Raw genomic sequence first — 20911 nt, forward strand, 5'->3', positions numbered from 1 at the left:
ACCGGGATGAAAAAATATGTTTCCTACTATTTACAATGCTTGGCTTATTAATATTAAATATTTTATGTTAATGTCGCTTGATAACTTCCTATTGCAACGGTTTGTTTGTTGCATATTAAGTACTCAGTTATAATTACGCTGTTGTCCTCCAATGAACACGGCCTGGCTAATGAATATTAATTGATTACGGTCTTACCTTCCAATGGCGTAGGTTGGACTATGAATATTAAGAAGCAAGCCTTCGTCGCAGTAGGATTTGTAAATTCGCTTACCGGGGGTGAGTCCTGAGAGCGAGAGAGACGCAGTGTGGGCGGGTTAAGAAACTGCGAGAGGGAGGAGACATACCACTGTCTTTTTCTCACGGCGTCCACCGAAAACGGGGGCATTGGTATCTAATCTCCAAATTCCAGTTTGGCTCCTTTTCACAGTTCAAGTCATTTCGTGAGGCACCGGAGGCCCCATCGCTCCACCCGTTGCGTTCGGTGAGGTCGTGTGTCGGCGGGCATCAGGCTGTCATAGGTGTGAGTGTGTGACGGATGCTTAGAGGAGACTGAGCAGGGTACCATCTCACACCTCACGGTAACGTACATTTGATCCCAAAATAATCATTCTAATTCTATTCGTGCGCTTATGACCGGGGTTAGCTAATACCATTTAACTGCTCCCTGCTTGTAAATATGTTATGATATGGTGATTTCATGTCGCTTGAATTCATTTACAGGCTTAAAAAAATCGATTCATGTTTGTCGCATATATGTGTTAGATTTATGAGTGAGCTGTAACACATTTAATTCCGGTCATTTTAATAACGCGTTTGAAACACCAGTAGGTTATATCACATCTCCGTCCGTCATTCAAGTTGGCATCTTCATTTATTAAAAAATAAAAAAAAGAATATTGATGTAACGTTATGTAAATGACACATCTTTTCAAATCAGATGTTATTCGAGGACATGCGTAATGAATCACGTTTGATATTCTGTTAACAAACCTGCCTATGTGATATCCGCGTCCGCGCGCACATTCGTGAGGATACACCTGCATGCGCGTGTAAACGAGGATGCGCAGACTTCTACATTTCACGCGCACTCAAATCGCTTATTATAAAGGTTTTATTGAGTGTTGATTTTCCACTAGTAAATATGGACTATATAGTGACATAATGTATCTCAGATGTAAGCCAGAGCTACTCGGCCATACTAGGCCACAAAGATGATGTCAAGGGTGTTACATATCATATTCACATTTCCCTAGCGTAGTATTCGTCTTTATGTTTACGTTTAAAGAAATGCAAGCAAGGAGATGTGTCTGTCTCTCAGTCTCTGTCTTTGCGCTCATCTGTTTCTCCTCTGTCCTCTATCTTAAACTGCTTTATATCAGGTTAATGCATGTTATTTCCCTCTGTCCTTCCCCTCCTTCCTCCCTCAGATGGCCAGAATGAGTTTTCTCTCCTTTCTCCTCTTTTGCTTGACTTCGGTTGCCCATGGCAACAAAGGTCAGTCTCCTCCATCCTTTTGATAGTTGATATTGAGCATTGTGTTGATGATTAAGAGCGAATGAGTGTATTAACATTTTCGTTCGCAGCTCTGGCGCATACAGTTGATTGAAACCAGCTTGATTCATTTTGCTGTATGTTACAGAGTGTGAAATCATGTCAGTTATTAAATATATGCCTCCTGTATGAATGACGACAGTAGATTTGGTAGAGATCACAAAAGGTAGGCCGCATCTCAAGGTGACAAGAGACAACGTGATGAAAAAAGTGAAGAGATATGAGAAAACATGGAATGACACACTGGAAGATGGGAGTGAATAGATGAAAGCTAAAGACAGAGACGTAGACTAACTGGTGGGAGAGCATAAACATGCTTAGATATATATTGTAGGATCTCTATGAGGAAGAGAGGGAGAGTGAGAGGTCGACTCTTGTCCTTGAAGAAAAGGGTGAAAGCTTATCTATTCTTGTCTCAGCTATTTTTAGAGATGTGGGAAACTGGATATGCTATATTTCTTAATTTACGGCTAATGTTTCTCCATGTGTGATCACAGACATGCGTAGCTCTTTCTATCTATCCTCCGTCACAGCTGTTGTCAGAGTCATTCAAAATGCTCTGGTCAGTGTGGGAAAGCGGCACGTGCGATAAATGGAGTGAGATGCAAAGCATCTCTCGGTCTGTAATCCGAGGAGTAATCCAGTGGTCTGATGCTCAGATTAATGTTATATGGCTGAGTGAGGGATGAGAGGGAGGAACACGGGCGTGGGTGGGTGGGAGAGAGAGGGATAGGTAGAGAGATAAATGGCAAAAAAACACAGACTGACTTGAAATATAAGAGCGAGGTGGTCAGCATGCAGCCACACGTGAAAAATCCCTACATGCGAGACTGGTGCATTGGGTTAGTGGTCAGCAGACTGTCTAGTACTTGGATAATATCATATGACCAAAGTCATTTTAATGAAGCACGGCTCAATAATAAGGATTAGTAGTGATGATTTTTACTTGCCTTGCCAACATTTTTACTGGCACAACCGCAAAAGAATGATTGATTTAGCTAGAAATTATTTGGGACAAAAGCATGTTCAGATAATTTACCCAATCAGTGCAAAAGGTTACATATTTGTGTATATATATATATATATATATATATATATATATATATATAGCCGACTTACCTCTGTTCTACGACACTTTTCTGGCATCCTTCCTCCACCCCAACTCCTCCTCTCGATTAATCCTATCCCAACTAGGGATTGGGGGGTGCTGGAAAAGTGTCGTAGAACAGAGGTTTATACATATATATATATATATATATATATATATATACTCTATATATTTTACTCTGGGTTTGGGCCTTCCCATTTAGACAGCACGCCAAATATACATATTCTACATATTCTATTTTGATTTTATGTAAGTGCGAACTTATGAAAATTTGATTTTTTATTCATTTATATGTTGTATTTTATAAAAAAAAGTTAATTAAATTGATATTTGTTTATATTTAATACTCTACCATTCAAATGTAGGGATCAGTAAGACTTTTTTTTTATGTTTTTGATAAAAGTCTCTTATGATCAGTTGCTCACCAAGGCTGCATTTATATGAGCAAAAATTCCATAAAAACAGTAATATTGTGAAATATTATTACTATTTAAAATCCCTGTTTTCTATTTTAATATATTGTCAGATTTAATTTATTCATGTTACGGCAAAGCTCCAGTCCTCAGTGTCACATGATCCCTCAGAAATTCTTTTATTGCTTTTTTGTGTGGATACCATGATTTTCAGGATTCAAAGTAAAATTTATGTAAATTATACTGCTCAATATGAAGTTTAAAAGAACAGCATTTTTAGAAAGTGTTACAATTTGTTACAATATAAAAAAAATACTGTAACTTTTTATATTAAATGCAAATTTAAAGTATTCATTTTTTTTTTTTTTAAAACATAGCGACCCCAAAATGTAAATGGTATGCTGCAATAAGCTTGAAATGATACAGCTATAATGTAACACCAATACTCCATAAATAAAACACAGAGTATGATCGGTTTGCAGTTTTTTAACACATACTTTATCAGAATTTATTTTTACAAATTTGTCAAAACCTCCCCAATGTTAGCAAGCTAGATAACATTATCGCATTGACAAATTTGTGGAATTTGCAACAACAATGCAAGAATACATCACAGAAAACCAAATGTTAAGTTGCAAGGCATAAAAAGTGGAAATTCAAGATAATGAATGTAAGATTTTCAGTAGCAATGCAGCGCCAGTCAGAAAGACCCCAGGCTAGCGGGTCACCCTTATTGTTGAAGATTTCTCATTTTCAGGGAGTTTGATGTAGGTTTGCATGGTTCGGTCTTTCTCTGAGCGTTCACAGAGAGCTATCTGTCTGCATTTGAGTGATAGGCGCAATATACCTCACGGTGTGCGATCAGGCCAAACATCTCTACACCTAATTACTCTGCAAAGCAGTGAGGCATAGCGTACTGTGTGTGTGTGTGTGTGTTTTGTGTGTGTGTCCGTCACACAGTTTTGGTGGATCCCCATATGGTTATGTTTGTAGCTTAATGTGCTGGTGTTATACATTCGTACAGCTGGCCGAAACATTGCACCATCTGCCAATAATGTATTTTAGCACAACTTTTTATTTGTTGCACTTTCCTTCGACTTGGACTGCTTGAGTTCGTCTTTGAACCTCTGCTCACTCACCTTCATAACGGCGTTTTATAAATAGTCTTGTCAACAAAAAAAAATAGCTGTTTGCTCTGAATCACAGATTGTTCCTGTGTCTCTCACACCTGTCCCTTGCTTTTGTGATTGTTCTTTCTCAGCCAATAAACACAAGCCATGGATCGAGACGGAGTACCAAGGAATCGTCATGGAAAACGACAACACTGTCCTCCTCAACCCTCCTCTCTTCGCCCTGGATAAAGACGCACCGCTGCACTATGCAGGTAAAGATGCTGATAATGTTGCATGTTTACTTGTTATAGTCATGCTATGATGATTCATTCTCTTAAGGTTAGATTAACAAGGTTTAGTGGGCAAAAAGGTCCAAAAAAGGCATTGTCTAGCGTCAATAGCAAAAAGTCTGCTTGGGGAAATCTATCGTCCCCTCACATGAAATTCCAGATTGTGTGGATTCCTATTGAAATGCCTGGATTTCACCTGTGAAAACGGCAAACAACAATAAATGTGACTGCACTGTTAGATGGTAAATATGCAGCGGGTGTGAAAAGGAAACTTTGCATTTATTGCGCATTACTAGTGTATCGTCAATTTTCACCTTTATAGGTTATATTCATGCTGTGGTAGTTAATCCACGTGAGGTGCATTCACAGGTCCATTGCCTGTTGTCAATAGTGTATGAATCACAGTTCACACAGAAGTCGCTTTCAAACAGAGCAGCTTTCTGTTGGTTATCAAGGCCAATCTGCAGGACAAACGTGAAACCATTGCGAAATTGGCCATTTCGTCCTCACATGAAATTCTTGATCGCATGGATTGCTATTGAATTGCCTGGATTTCACTTGTGAAAATTCACAGAACAACGATAATTGTGATCGCACCTTCAGTCTGTAGTTATAAACATTTACACCTGAAGTGTGAAAGGAAACACTAGTAGTGCATAATCATATTACTAATGTATTTCCAATTGACAGGGTCTAGATAGGGTTTGGTGTAAGGGTTATTTTGAAGGGGCAACATTGAAGCTTCTAGCAGCTAGTTCAGTACTGCAGTAAGTAATTACATGTTATGTTTACACAAATTACATGAATTACACAGGGATTAAGGCTGACAGACCTCCCCCCTCCGCAGGCTGAGCTAACATTCACAGTGCCGTGTCATGTGTGACAGCACTTCCTGAACGCAGACAAGTGTTTACTTACAGAAGAACACTCAGCAGCCCTTTTCACATCATTTCACACGTTCATGTTTTTTTTTTCACTTGTGTGGTAAATGGCACTTTAAATTAGGATTTTGTACAAGGGTTGTCACATACAAAAATATTTTATTCCAATGTAATCAGTGCAGATTGCTTTTTCGCTTTTCAGGGGAGATCTGTGGGTTTAGGGTTCATAACGGACCAGGTGGTTCTGGTTCGGCACAGTTTGAGGCCGTGGTGTTGGACCGCTCAACTGGAGAAGGTCTGGTTCGGTCCAAGGAGCCTCTGGACTGTGAAAGCCAGAAGGAGCACAGTTTCACCATCCAGGCGTACGACTGCGGTGAAGGTCCTGATGGCACAAACAGCAAGAAATCCCACAAGTAAGATATTTGTTTCAATTCAGGTGGAATTTCCCTAAAAATCTGAGTTTTGGAAATTCATTGCGGTCCTCCATTTTGGATTCTAAATTGCTCTCTTAACCCTTTTTTTCCCCCAAGGGCCACCGTGCACGTCCGTGTAAATGACGTGAACGAGTTCTCTCCTGTCTTTGTGGAGCGTCGGTATGAGGCGTCGGTGCCTGAGGGTCGTCTGTTTGATCGTATTGTCCGTGTGGAAGCTGTGGATGCCGACTGCTCCCCTCAGTACAGCCAGATCTGCTTCTATGACATCATCACACCCAATGTCCCTTTCACCATTGATAACGATGGTGAGAACTACAAATACCTAGTTCTGGCATGAAACTATAAATGGCCCAAGCTGATAGGTCCTTAACTCATTTGGTAGCGATCACATCATTATCTTACATAGTGTAGCTGATTGGTTGCTTTTGCATCAGCAGCCAATGAGCTGCGGCTCAACATTCAAATACTGGTAGTTTGCTGTTAGCAGTCTGCAATGCGCTTTAAGAAACCCTCCACCTTCCCCAGCTGCATCGATATAGATCTGCTACAGGGGTTATTTCATGAATGTTACATGTGCAGCAGCAGCAGCATGTCTTCCATGTTCACAGCAATGTCTGAGAATGTACTGGCAGTAGCAAATCTCGGTACTTGCTCTGCAGCACCAACAGCGTTGCAGATCTATTCCACCAAGACCAAATACATTAACACAGCCATATCCATCGCCATGCCAGTCTCTATTACCATACCATTCTCTCCAAGAGTTGTCATGACAGAACTGCCAGCATTGATAAAACACAAATACACAGTACACTTGACTTGAATAGTGATTTTAATGTGTAATATTTTATTTAAATTGGAGATTAAAAAGATGTTGGTTTGAATTCATATAAACTGTATATATATAATTATTTTAAGATTTTTAATAGAATATTGTTCTATATTTTAGTTTGGTGTTTGTTAGTTTTGATGTCTTTAAATTCAAATGAATATATATTTAATCTCCAGGTTATTGTTTTTTAACACTCAAAAAAAGGTTTACACTGTAGCTCCATAAAATATTTAATCAAGGCTGTGAGTTTGGAGGCAATTTAAATCTAGTTATAAAATAAAATTGAAAAATGTAATCTTTAAAATGCATAATGAACATATTTTCTCTGAAGTATGTAGGTGAAGGCTGTTTTCTTTTACTAGCTATCAACGTATTTTAGTAAAAAAGATTTTTCCTTTATGTCCTTCCAAACATAAATGACTTTCTTTCTTCTGTGGAACATAACATATCTACAAAATATCTTCCTTTGTGTTCTGCAGAATGACTAAATGATAACAGAATTTGCATTTTTGGGTGAACTATACCTTAATTCAGATAATTATAGTGTAGGTGCCCGTATAAATGTGAAAATGATTGATCATTATTAATAGTATTAAATTATTTTTTATTTAAGAATTTTTAGAGTGTTAAAATTGCCTAAAACTGCTGTTACATTCACCCCCATAATCTTATTGTAATAAATAATATTATAATCCTTCCAATGAAAATCATCATTATTTTATATAAAAATAATTGTTTATCCTAAAAACGAGGTGGTTTTTAGGGTAATATTGAAGTTCTCGGAACATCCCAGTTTCTGCAGTGAGACTGAAGGAAAGTCACCCTTCCTGATCATTCAATGCAGATCAGAGCACCCATTGACAGACTGAGGGGGAGGCGATCAATAGCCGACATTTTGCAACATGACAAATGCTGACGAAGAAGGAACTGGCCAATGGAAAGAAACCGAAACAGGGGAGAAAGATACAATAAGAAAGGCGCACAATGACTTTGCAGATTTTTCTGCTGTAGTGTGTGTGGTTTGGTTTCGTAATTTGGGTCAGTCAGATTCAGGCTGTACCAGACACCACTGTGTGAATATCCTTTTATTTATTGTGCCACTTCAATATAGTTCTTTTACTCCCTCTCTCTCTGTCTTTCTCACTCTCTCTCTCTCTCTCTCTCTCTCTCTCTCTCTCTCTCTCTCTCTCTCTCTCTCTCTCTCTCTCTCTCTCTCTCTCTCTCTCTCTCTCTCTCTCCCCCTCTCTCCCTCTCCTCCAGTCCAATGTTGGCCTTCACCTGTCGCTGGCATTTTTCATTGCGTTGTTTGATTTTGCTCTCATTTTCAGCTGTTTCTTTTGTTGCTTTTGCTTTTTTTTTATTATATGCTCAGTGTCCCTGGCACTATAAAATCTGTTTTATAATTTCCAATCAGTCACAAGAGCCTCTGACTTTCAAATATTTTAACATTCTCTGTGCTTATTTTTCCTATGTAGCCAGATATATAAACCTCTCTCTATCTCTTACAAATCTAGGGAACATAAAGAACACTGAGCCATTGGACTCCAAACGCCAGCGGGTCCACAGTTTCTGGGTGACCGCATTTGATTGTGGGAAGAATCGAGCTCAGGCTGATGCTCAGGTCATAGTCACAGTCAAACCTTCCTGCAAGCCAGGCTGGATCGGTAAGTATTATTTGTTTATTTAATTATAATTATTGAAAATCAACAATGTTATGTCTCTATATGTTATTTTAAATGAATATACATGTGTTTGAATAACAGGCTGGACAAAGCGCATCGAGTATACTCCTGGTTCCGGCAGTATCCCTCTCTTTCCGAACCTGCACTTGGAAACCTGCGAGGAGACCGTCTGGAACATCCAGGCTACTGTTGAGCTTCAGACAGGTCATATTGGGAAGGGCTGTGACAGGGACAGCTACTCCGATCGATCTGTGCGCAGACTCTGTGGTACGTTTGTAAATGGTGTCAGTTTCTGACCTGGGAAAATGTTTAATTTTTCTGATAAATTGTCTACGGTTTGAATTTGATGATGGCAGACCCTCGTTCATTAGGATTAGGCATGATTAGCGGACAGAAAATTGAGGACTTGGAGTTTATCTGTTGTGCTCTCTGTCCCTTCAAATTTGCCCAACTGTTCATCTCATTTAGAGCAGATGGGAAAATGTCCCAAATCATTCCGTTCTCCTCAGATTAACAGCATGATGAAAATCCCTTAAAATTAGGGTGTTTTCCATAGTTCTTGCTGTTCTTGCTGACACCAGCCCTGTTTTCAAATCAATAATGTATTGGCTTTTAACATTTTCAGGTGCCGTGAGGGGTGAAGTCGACCTTCTTCCACCTCCGTCCCCTGCAACCAATTGGACCGCCGCGCTGCCGACTCTACCATCCTCTGATTCATCCCTGGTCTTCTCCTTCAATGGCTCCACCCATGTTGCTGTAGTACCTGATTCGGTTGCTTCAGCAGTATCCGGTGACCACTTCACCCTGCAGCTATGGATGCGAAGAGGAGGTGCCAGCGCTCAACCACCGGCCAATCAGGCGAGGGGAACCCGTAAAGAGGAGGAGACTATTGTCTGCAGCACTGTAAAGAATGGTCAGTCTGTGCTAGCTTGCCAAAATTTCAGTAGTCTATACTAGTGCCAGTAAGTCAATACCACAGAAAAGAAGAATATGTTGTTGACCACACAAATTTTGGGGTCAGATTGTTGATAAAAAATGCAGTAAAACTGTGAAATATTATTACAATTTAAAAGATTTTCAGCTCTAGTCTTCAGTGTCACATGCTCCTTCAGAATTAATTCTAATCCTGATTTGGTTCTTAAGAAACATTTATTATTATTATTATTTTGAAAAGTTATGTTGAAAAACAATTGGGTTGCTTAATATTTTTGTGGAATACAATTTTTCAGGATTCTTTTATGAATAGAAAGCTCAAAAGAACAGAATTGATTTGAAATGGAAATCTTTTGTAACATTTTAAATGTCTTTACTGACACTTTTGATCAATGTTATGCATCATTGCAAAATTAGTGTTATAATTAAGAGTGTAGTCTAATAAAATAAGCATTGCTTCTTCTGAGTAATTATTCTTGTAAAAATAATACAAACAATGTATTTGGCTGCATTTAAACAGCAGTTTCGAATGCACAAATCTAATATTTGGACACGTATCAGATGTGTTTACATTAATACCAAGATGAACCATGAAACCTAGCACTGAAGTACCAGTACCTTTGACATCCCTGGTCATTAGTCAGTGCTTAAAAACTCTAAATATTTAAACTGCTTTACTAAACAGTGTTATGTTCTCATTTCCAGATGACTTGTATTCTCATTACTCTTTATCGGTACATGGCTGTCGCCTCTCTCTCTTCTATTGGCCGGATGTGTCCGCCGCAAGACCCGTCAAATTCCTTTGGAAACTGGAACAGGTAAACTAACCATGACAGCAAATCTCAGTTACTTAAATTCTATCGCACACAGTCTGTCACAGGAACTAATAGAGACATCTTGTTTTGCAACATATAAATATGTGAATGTGTACACCTTGTTTTAAAGCTTAGCTGAACTTCTGTCTCTAACAGGTGTGTGACAGTGAGTGGCATCACCTGTCCCTTAGTGTGCAGTTCCCCTCTGTCACACTCTATGTGGATGGCGTGACCTTTGACCCTGCACTCATCCATGACAACGGAGCTATCCCCAACCCCGCACCACACCAACGGCTGGTCATCGGAGCATGCTGGGGTAATTTTACAGTTAGCCATATGTGATAAATCTTCAATTGGTGTGAAGATATCCGCAGTAGGTGGAACAGAAATCTGTAGTCATGTTCTTTTCTGAGACTTTGTGTGTTTCAGCTATTAATAGACTCATATATTATTCAGCTAAACAGAACCGTTCTTACACACTGTGGCACCAAGCTTTCAATCTTCTGCTGTTCGGCTAACTGGGTCACCTAGTCTGTGTTAATAACCTCTTAAAATGTTTTGACACTGGGCTGAGGCTTTAAGTAATAGTTCCACTAATAATGACATTTATGACATTATTTACTCTGCCTCGTCATTTCAAACCATGTACTGTTATTTATTTATTTTGTGGAACTCATTATTGTTATGCCGCTTTAGCCATATAAACCATAAACCATACAGTATAAAGCCATATACAATAGCTTCAGAAGCCTTAGAATATAGCAATTAGAATAAAACAAACTTGTATATAGCTTTTTTCCCAATAAAAAATAACAGAACATACACTATTCAAAAGTTTGGGTTCAGTTACATTTTGTAAAATAAATGAATACTATTGTTCAGCAAGGATGCATTAAATTGATCTAAAGTGACAGTAAAGACATCAATAATATTACAAAAAAAACATTTCAAAAAATGTTCTTTTGAACTTTCTATTCATCATAATCTTTTTTAAAAAATCATTACGATTTCCACAAAAATATTAAGCAGCACAACTGTTTTCAACATTCTTCATTATTTCAACGTTTCTTAAGCAGCAAATCAGCATTTTAGAATGATTTCTGAAGGATCATGATGTGACCGAAGACTGGATTAATAATGCTGAAAATTCAGTTTATTTTAAATTGTAATAATATTTCACAATATTACTGTTTTTGATGTATTTTTGATCAAATAAATGCAGCCTTGGTAAGCATAAGACACATCTTTCAAAAACAATAAAAAAATCTTACTAAGCCTAAACTTTTGAACGGTAGCAATCTATTTTATTTTTATATATTATTATATACATTTTTATATACGTTTACATATATGGTTTAAATACAGTTCATAACATTAAATATGAATTATAATGCATTCAAATAGCAAATAGTTATTTTCAAAATATATCACAATATATTTGTTTTACTATATTGGCACGCATAAAGACTTTTGATCGTTAATGTAGGTTTCAAATGATGAATTTAGGTGAGTGAAGAATGACAGGTCTTTCCATTTTTAGATGAACTATTCTTTTAAAATGAATGAATACAGCTTTTATCTGTTTTCTTTCCCTTATTCCTCTCTGTAGAGCCAGAAGAGAAACCGAAAGACATTGTGAACAACACCATGCCAGAGAGTAAAGACACAGGTGAGGTGCACACCAGGAGAACCTGCCTATGTTTGTGTGTGGATGAGGATGTGCAAGTATGTGTTATTCATGAGCTTTCTGGGATCAATAGAGATACTCAATTAAATTCCAGCATGTGTTTAATGTTCTTAAAAGAGTCTGTATCGATTCATATTTATATATACTATATCTTCTCATTTTGGCCCACAGGGAAGTTTGTCAGTGGTTACAAAGGGCTTTTGTCAGGAGTAACAGTGCGTCCAGGAAATGTGGAGCCACACAGTGTAGTGGAGTGCCTGTATGCCTGTCGAGAGGGGCTTGATTTCGGAGACCTTGAGACTTTGGGCTCAGGCATGAAGGTACATTCAAACTATGACTTAAAGTTTGATAACTTTACATTTTTACCCATAACACAGCCCAGATGTCTTCCCAAAGGCTATAAATGTTCTGCTTTATTTTTTGTCTAACTGAGATGCAAAATTATTTTCTGTAGTAATCTGTCCACAGAGCTTAAGTTGCATTTAACCTGGAACATTCCTGTAACATTTAAACTAGCTCGATTTTTTTACGAACACGTTTCTTTCCTCAGGTGCATGTGAACCCTAGCCAGTCTGTGCTGGTATTAGAGGGAGACGACATTGAAAGTTTCAACCGTGCTGTTCAGCAGGTGACATACAGGAACTCTCTACGATTTGCCACTCCTGGTGTCCGTCCGCTCAAACTCACCACCTCTCTCAGGTACCCACACGCTGAAATAAACTTTTTTCAGCATTTCAAGTTAACCAACCTATCTAGGGCCAGATTTACTAAACAGGGCAAATTAGTGTGAGAGCGCAATTCCAAAAAAAGCACAGATGGGAGTGGAAGGTTCTGTGCGTGATCTACTGACGACGGACACATTAAAGAACACAGACGCAGCCGGGTCATTTCCATAATGACCATCATTGCAAAGGTCATTATGGAAATGCATCTGTGTTCTTTAATGTGTGCGTCATCAGTAGATACCAGGAGCAATGCAAATTAGCATCTGGTTTAAGACATGTTTTTTTGGGGAGGTAAATAATGGCACAAATACCAGTAAATTGACAAGCGCAAACCTTAGTTAATCACCTTGCATGATTAATTTAAATACTCTCCTCACATGACTGAAAGGGGAAACTCCTACAAATGCATATGCAATAAGGTCAGCCACAAAAATAACTGTCCACGCCTTTTCAGAGCAAATTTTTTACTGCGTGTCTTTAGTAAATCCTGACAGTAGTTTTTTTAACGCCAAAAGAGGGTTTGCACTGGCACAAGATGTTGGTAAATCTGGCCCCTAAAGTCTTATGAATTCAAACTCAATATTATTTGTCATTTTGTCAGGAAAATTAATTTACTGCAATTGCCAAACAGTAGGTTAGTTTGTGTTCAACTGCCTAAAGCTGGTCATACACTGTGTGATTTCTGTGCGATTTCAGCAAGGTTAATAACTCACACTGTACGAGTAGATCGCATGTGATGTAAAAGCCAAAGCTCACGATTTATGTGCTCACACTGTACGGTCCGATCGTCGAGTGCGACTTGTCTGCTCACACTGTACGAGTGAAATATGAGCGATAAAACCCCTGTGCCTAGTGCGACGATAGACCATGGTGTAGGCTATAATAGAGAGATAGCCTATCAAATGCATCAGCTATCAATATCAAGAGAATTTACAATTTATGTATAAAAATTATTATTATTATTAGGGTAGGCCTACTTTTATTATTAAATTGATATTACATTTAATTTACCCCTGCAATAATTTCATAATGCATCAATGCATAACCGACACGCGGCATAATAAAAGAATAGATTGATCAGCTTACTCATCATTATTTAAAAACATTTTGCCCAATTAAACAAGGATAGGCCTATAATTAAAATGATTATCAGTCTATAATATGTCAGAACACTGCAATAATATCAGTATTATTATCAGAAAGTAAGAGCAGCTTTATTTAAAAAACAACTTGTTCAACACGAAATGGGCCTATACTTCTCTTCTCATTTTTTTCACAATATGGGCCACAAGAGAAATATTAAGAATATAAATTAAGACAGTTATAGGCTACGTTATCAGCATATGTTAAAGTAGATTTATCCCATGTCTCTGTGAGAATATGCGCCGAAAGTTCATCAGATTTTACTTTCACTTTTTGTAGTGAATAATTGACTAGGTTTGAGACTTCACCGACTCTCGCGCACATTGCGTTTGCACATTGCGTGATATCCACTGACTCGCCTTCATGATTTAAAGTGAAACAAAAAAAAAATCTATATTGCGACGTGACATTTTATGTCAAAGGATTCAACGGTTCACATTTCCTGTGATAATAAAATTAAGTAAATAGTAAATAAAAGTAAATAAATAAATAAATTGTGAAAGTAAAACAAGTAAATTAATGATCAAGTAGCTAAATGAATAAAAGAGGCACTGGATAGCCTACACAGTGGTTTGAAAGACTTAGATTATCCATTTTACAACACGAACTGGAGGCATGCAACAGTCTGATAAATTGCTTCTTTGATAACTGCCTACAAAACTTAAAGACCTCCCTCTTTTCGTTTTCTTTCTTGCTGCATTAAAGATGAAATGGTTCAACTTCTGCTTTCGCGCAGGCGCAGTGATGAGAAATAAGGCGATCAGTTCATAGCTCTGCTTCAGCTGTGCGATACCCTCACGAGGGGCGACCAGAATTTCTGACATGCCAGAAATTCATCCGACCATCCGATTGCCGCACGAACGACGCACAATAAAGCTGAAAATCGGCCTGACCCAAAAAAGAGTCGCACGAGTCAGAATCCGGCTCGAAATTGGACAAATACTGCACAGTGTATGCCCAGCTTAAGTTGAAAGTAAAAAACTGAAATAAAGGCTTTTCCTCAGCACAAATTAAATAAAAGGAGATGAAACAATCAAGTGCAGAGTAAATAAAATCTGTAAGAATGTAATTGAACTAAAACCATTTTTGTTGATAACAGCTCGTTCTGTTTTTTTGGCAAGCATGTAAATTAGAGCTTTACTTTACTGTTAACAGATATCAAGTCAAGGGGTCGCGGTGAGCAGCTGTAGCATCAACGATCAGCCATAGATAAATGCAAACAGCTGCTCACTATGAACAGATTAATTGGCACATATTTACATAAACATATGGGCACATGTTTCTACAGTTGTGTGAATATTGCCATGCAATCAAGTAGTAATTAAAGTGCCCCTATTATGCTTTAAAGTTTCCTCATTTTGTTTTGGGGGTCTCCTACAGCAGGTTTACATGCATCAAAGGTCCAAAAACACTTTATTTCATAATATACATTGCATAATGTACATTGTAATAAACCATAATAGGGCCACTTTAATAATATACTGTAGCAAAAAAAGTGACAGTAAAGACTTTTAATTTGTTTTAAAAAATGTGTTCTATTTCAAACATTTCAAATGTTTTCAACATTGATAATAATCAGAAATGTTTCTTGAGCACCAAATCAGCATATTAGAATGATTTCTGAAGAATCATATGACACTGAAATTTTTAACATATATTAAAATAAAAAAACGGTTATTTTAAATTGTAATAATATTTCACAATATTACTGTTTTTACCGTATTTTTGATCAAATAAATGCAGCCTTGGTGAGCATAAAAGACTTCTTTCAAAAGCATTAAATAATCCTACCCACCCCAAACTTATGAATGGTGGTGCAGATCAATAATTTATTACTTAGAAAGGACCCCATATAAAAATATTAGATTATTTTAGAAGACAATTCAGCCTTAACTATTATTAAATGTGTTCACTTTTAACTCCTCATTATCATAAAGCATTCCAGCAAAATGACACAAAATATTTAGATACTTTATTCTCAAGTATCTAAATATTCTGCTTAAATCATCATATTTCTTTTTGTCCTTCTGTAGGTGTTTCAGTGAAGAGAGCTGTCTCTCTCTCAGACAGCTGGAGGGTTACCTGGTCGTGCTCCAGCCGGACGCCCCACAAATCTCTCTGTCTGGGGTGGGACCCCACCTGGCCCGACCGGCCGCTGAATTTGAGGGCCCTCAAGGGGTTCCCTTGTTTCCTGAGCTCCGTATCGTCTGCTCCTTGTCTCATGCTGTGAACACAGCTGCTCAGGGCATGGAAGGAGGGGGTAAGCTTTGAACATCTCACCTAAAACAGTGAACCCACAGCTTGATGGATGACCTCTAAAAGGGCTTTTTCTTATCAAAATGGATTCTATTCATTTATTTCTGGGAAATGATCTTCACATCAGACCCTGTTATAGCCCAGAGGCTCGGCTCGATGAATAACTAAAGACAAAAGATATGCAGTCTTGGTTTTGTCTGGAGGTGGTGCAGCATAGATTGACTTTCTATTAAAGAAGTCAAGGTCAATGATCAGATATTTGCACGTTAGTATGCACGCAGTGTCTGTCTATAGAAAATGTGAGCAAAACAAATAGTGGAATTGCTTATCTGCTTACAGGTTAACCTCTACCTGTTCTGTTATCTGTAACTTTAAGCTTGTGCAATGCAGGAGACAGAACTTTGCTCTCCTCTCACTTCAGTGTTATGGTCAAAGGCTAGAGAGTTGTTCAGTCTTTCTCTGTCTCTTTATCAGCACTGATGTCAGATGCTGTGGCTCACACTCTGGATGGATGTGAAGTCCAGCCCTTGGGGGAGGAGCTAAACCCAGAAAGGGAGGAGCTTCTGGTTGACATGGAGGCATTAAGAGAGAGGGGGCTGGACATCATTAACACAACGGCCTACATTGCCATCACTGGTAATTTTTTCATCACTAACTTAACGGCTTATATTACCATCACTTGTAATAAAGTTTGTCTTCATTTTTAACAATATAAATAAATGGTTTTAGAAATTAAAACACAAAACATGTTATGCTATGGTGCTAGTTTTTGTGACATTTTAAAACATTCAAGTGTTACTTTAGTGTGTGAATACTTTTAGGGCTGTAAATGCTAATCGTGTACACTATCATTCAAAAGTGTGGGATTTTTAATTTATCTAAACTTTTTAATGTGAAACTAAACACAGTAGAAACGGTAATATTGTGAAATATTATTGCAATTTAACATGTCATTTATTGCTGTGATGGCAAAGTTGAATTTTCAGCATCATTACTCCAGTCTTCAGTGTCACATGATCCTTCAGAAATCATTCTAATATGCAGATTTGCTGCTCAAGAAACATTTCTGATTATTATAAATGTTGAAAACAGTTGTTGCTTAATATCAGGATTCTTTGATGTACAGAAAGTTCAAAAATAACACGATATATTTTAATACTTTTTTAATGCTATTACCGTTTTGATGCTCAATTCAATGCATTCATGCTGAATAAAAATATGAATTTCTTTCAAATCATTTGATCAGAATCACATAAACTCATTCTTATTTATTTCACAGGAAAAATGCTTTAATCCTTCCTTTTCTCTCTTTCAGGAGCGGAGTCTATCTCTGTGTATGAGGATGTGTTGCGCTCCATTCGCTATCGCTTAGCAAAGGGTTCTGCTCGTTTTGAAAGAAGGTTCCGTCTGTCGTGCTCAGAAATGAACGGCCGGTACACCAGCAACGAGCTCACGCTAGAGGTAATGAACACAACTGAACACACGACACGGATATGGATCCTTCAGACTGACCTGCAGCACACTAACACAGTACACACACTTCCTGGCAAAGAACACCATTGAAAGTTCACACTCTTAATGTTGATGCATAATTAACATACAGTCTCACTGTCTCAGGTGAACTTCCTGCATTCTTTGGACAGTCTGTACCATCCGTCTCACCTGCTGGCGTCTCAGCAGCAGTTCCTCCACCCATCCCATCACACTGGAGAACTGAGTGGACACACACTCCCCAACCCACACCGCAACTCAGGTACATGCCTGAAATATGTAAACACAAATATTATTTTTCTCCGAGGTAAAATACATTTTTGGTGATTTAAAGGTTAGTTACGTTATTTAAGGTGTTATTGAAGCTCTTTGAAGTCTTTTTTTTATACTGAGTTTTGACATTTCTGATACAGTATATTGTAATAGTATAATACAATCTTTCATCTTAAAAGACAGTTTTATTCCTCATGATATAACCCTTTAAAAAATTATCAACTATAAATAATAAACACAATGTCTCTCTCTCGCTCTCTCCTCATGCGTACAGTTGTTCCAGGAGCTGCAACTGTCATCATCATGGTGTGCGTGGGTTTCTTGGTTGTCATGGTGATTCTTGGTGTCTTCCGCATCCGTTCCATCCACCGTCGTGGTGAAGGAGCAAGAGGCGGAGGCAAAGAGGGCAGTAACCAATGGGATGATTCGGCTCTCACCATTATTGTGAACCCAATGGAGGTATGAATCCAAAAGTAGATACATGTACTACTGTTCAAAAGTTTGGGGTTGGTAATTTTTGTTATATTTAAAAATATATATCTTTATATTGTTACATTGAAAATATTTTCAAATGTATTATATTCCTGTGATGGAGTCTTCAGTGTCACATGATCCTTCAGAAATCTTTCTAATATGCTGATTTGGTGCTCAAGAAACATTTCCTGTTATTTTCAATGTTTGAAACAACTGCGCTGCTTAATATTTTGTGGAAAATATTATGCATTTTTTCCAGGAATCTTTCATGAAAATGAAAAAAAACAGCAAATCTTTTGTAACATTATAAATATATCTTTACCGTCACTTTTGATTAATTTAATGCATCCTTGATTAATTAAACTGTTGATTTATTAAAAAAAACCTCTTACTGATCAGCATTATTATCTTACACTTCTCTCTTTGTATTCTCTTTCTCAGTCATACGAGAACCGCATGGGCATTGCAACAGATATTGAAGGAGAGTGCGATGATGAGGAAGAAGTAGTGGATTCGCCCGATGATACCAGTGATGACCAACGAATCATCATCAAGAAAGAGGGAAGAGACTCCGTCCCCAGACGTTACTGAGCCAATTAGCCATGCCCACATTCTAAAACTCCACCCACTCATTTAAAATACAGGAATAAACACACACAGACGCACCATCAAAGATAATGAAAAGTGTCTAAAACACCTGTGACACAATTATAGGATCTCAGCCTCTGTGAATGCAATGCTTCTCTCTGGAATGTACGCTCCCACAATGCACAATGCATTTCCTCGTCGCCACTCTCGACCCAGATCCCAATATTTATTAATGGCACAATTATATGTTCATTCATCTTACGACCTTTTTCAATTGATGTGCTCACAACACTGTATTAAACACAATGAAAACACTAATTGTCAACTCATATGAACTAATTGACTCCGAATGTTTCAAATTACAGCCTTTTGTAACTAATAGAGTGTCTAGTGCCCTGGACACTAAGTACAAACCAACTTCAGAAGCTGTATTTCCTCTGCACAATCTGTCTCTTGATACATTCCTTGAACAAATTCACATGTACAGATATAGAGGACTAGTCAGTAAAGGTGTTTCGTAATAGTGATAGACTGCAGCTAGGTATGCAAGTGCTTTCTTTTAAGCATCACAATACACACGCACGCACGCACACAACTCTTTTGTGCACCTTTTCTCACAACCTCACGAAAAACACAGTACAGTGCAATGCCCTCTGCTGTATCAGAATGTTAGCTCAACCTGGGCAGTTTTGATTGTACTTAAATGTATGTAAATACAAATGACTACTACTATTATTATCATCATTTTTTTGTTGTTCCATTATTTGCGTTCATTTTCAGTCTTTGCACTTTCGGATAGGCTAGGCTAGGTCTTTTTTTCTAATATCTCTACTGGTAATATACAGTGACAATGACAATAATAGTATTAGAAATAAGAGCGGTAATGATTGGCTTGATGAATGTCTATTTATTTGTGTGTTCAATTGTGTAATTTAAAACTTGTTGATATCGGATTCACAGTGAAACAGAAAGGCACATTATTGTTATGCCTAGAACACTTTCACTCTGCCATCATCCTCCCTCTCTCTTTTCTCCCCTGTCCTTTCTCTCTCCTGACACTCTTTAGATACTGCCACTGCTTTTTTTGTTTTTTGAATGTACAACTGTGCCACCCCTTCCTCCTTCCAGCTCGCACTTCCCTCTCTTTTCCCGTGACTATTTCTCTGTCTGTGTTAGTGTACAGTGGAAACCTGTCAGTAAATAAAGGCCTGTTGTTTTTGCAGTGTGATATTAAGAATGGATAAATTTGCATTAATAAGCTATATTATTACAATGGTTACCATTGGGACAATTAACTATACTTATAGACACAATGACATGGATTATATGGATTGATTGTTATTGATAACCGTCTGAAGAAATAATCTGTTCAAAAAAATTCATAATAAAAACACACGGATGACGTCAGCAGGTGCTCTCTGTTTTTTTCATGGTAGTCTTGAAAGAGGATAGTTGGATAAAACAGAATGGTAAACAGTCAATTTACTACAAGAAACTGACACGAAAGTCTCAAAACATCAAAATCAGATCAAATCTAAATCAGAAAAAAATTAAATAAATTAAGGAAAAAACTGTGACAGCATCTGTGACTGCATGGGTTTCTAAAAAATGGTTTAATTCATATAGCGGTGTTGAGGAATCTACATTTATGTATTTTGCCAATATTATAATGCTGTTAATCAAATAAAACAAAACAGCCATCTTTGGTTGTTCCATAAATTATATTTTATAAGATGAAAAAGTATCCACAACCACAGCTTTATTATCAGCCAGCTTAGGATGAGCTAGCTTGGATGCCAGCCAAACTTAGCCCCGCCCATAACATTTTTACTCGGGCAGTTCGGTCTGGACTTGCTCAGAGCCATAGAGATCACTGTACCTTTTTTTCTGAGAGTGTACAGTATACACACACACACACACACACACACACGCACACACACACACACACACACACACACACACACACACAGACATACAATATACAGTATATACATTTAATAATCGATTTGACAGCACTAAAATAAATAAATAAGGCACAGTTCTTTTTTTAAAAGTGACAATTTTAGCTGGAAAACAATGTTACAAATGCAATGTATGAAAAATTGATAAAAAATTTCTGAAATCACAAAAATTTGAACAATATTATTAAAATGTATAGTTTTATAATATTTTTTTATATATATTTTATATATATTATATATTTTATATATATATATATATATATT

The 20911-nt window shown here is 37.5% G+C and overlaps 1 protein-coding gene across 3 annotated transcripts; it reads left to right on the plus strand.

Moving 5' to 3' along the window:
* Positions 1 to 251: 251 nt before the first annotated feature.
* Positions 252 to 20094, plus strand: clstn3 (calsyntenin 3). 3 transcript variants are annotated; one of them, XM_079836758.1, is made up of 19 exons: positions 253 to 579; positions 1429 to 1495; positions 4335 to 4457; positions 5559 to 5769; positions 5887 to 6095; positions 8134 to 8283; positions 8383 to 8568; positions 8927 to 9214; positions 9940 to 10052; positions 10206 to 10365; positions 11659 to 11718; positions 11908 to 12056; positions 12287 to 12435; positions 15638 to 15864; positions 16335 to 16496; positions 17176 to 17321; positions 17478 to 17613; positions 17899 to 18083; positions 18540 to 20094. In XM_079836758.1, the coding sequence occupies exons 2-19, from the start codon at positions 1429 to 1431 to the stop codon at positions 18687 to 18689; spliced, it is 2871 nt and encodes a 956-aa protein (XP_079692884.1). In that variant the 5' UTR covers positions 253 to 579; the 3' UTR covers positions 18690 to 20094. The 3 variants fall into 3 exon arrangements, with proteins under 3 accessions (XP_079692886.1, XP_079692884.1, XP_079692885.1); XM_079836759.1 differs by having other exon boundaries at positions 307 to 519; XM_079836760.1 differs by lacking the exon at positions 1429 to 1495 and having other exon boundaries at positions 252 to 579.
* The last annotated feature ends 817 nt before the right edge of the window (positions 20095 to 20911 follow it).

Source organism: Gobio gobio (genome assembly GCF_949357685.1).
Source record: "Gobio gobio genome assembly, chromosome: 15".
NCBI lineage: Eukaryota > Metazoa > Chordata > Actinopteri > Cypriniformes > Gobionidae > Gobio > Gobio gobio.

Excerpts from the sequence above, each read along its gene's own strand:
- clstn3 (XM_079836758.1), top strand. The coding sequence starts at position 1,429 with ATGGCCAGAATGAGTTTTCTCTCCTTTCTCCTCTTTTGCTTGACTTCG. Across the intron at positions 10,366-11,658 it reads GGTCATCGGAGCATGCTGGG|AGCCAGAAGAGAAACCGAAA; the intron begins GTAATTTTACAG and ends TCCTCTCTGTAG. Across the intron at positions 15,865-16,334 it reads TCAGGGCATGGAAGGAGGGG|CACTGATGTCAGATGCTGTG; the intron begins GTAAGCTTTGAA and ends TCTCTTTATCAG.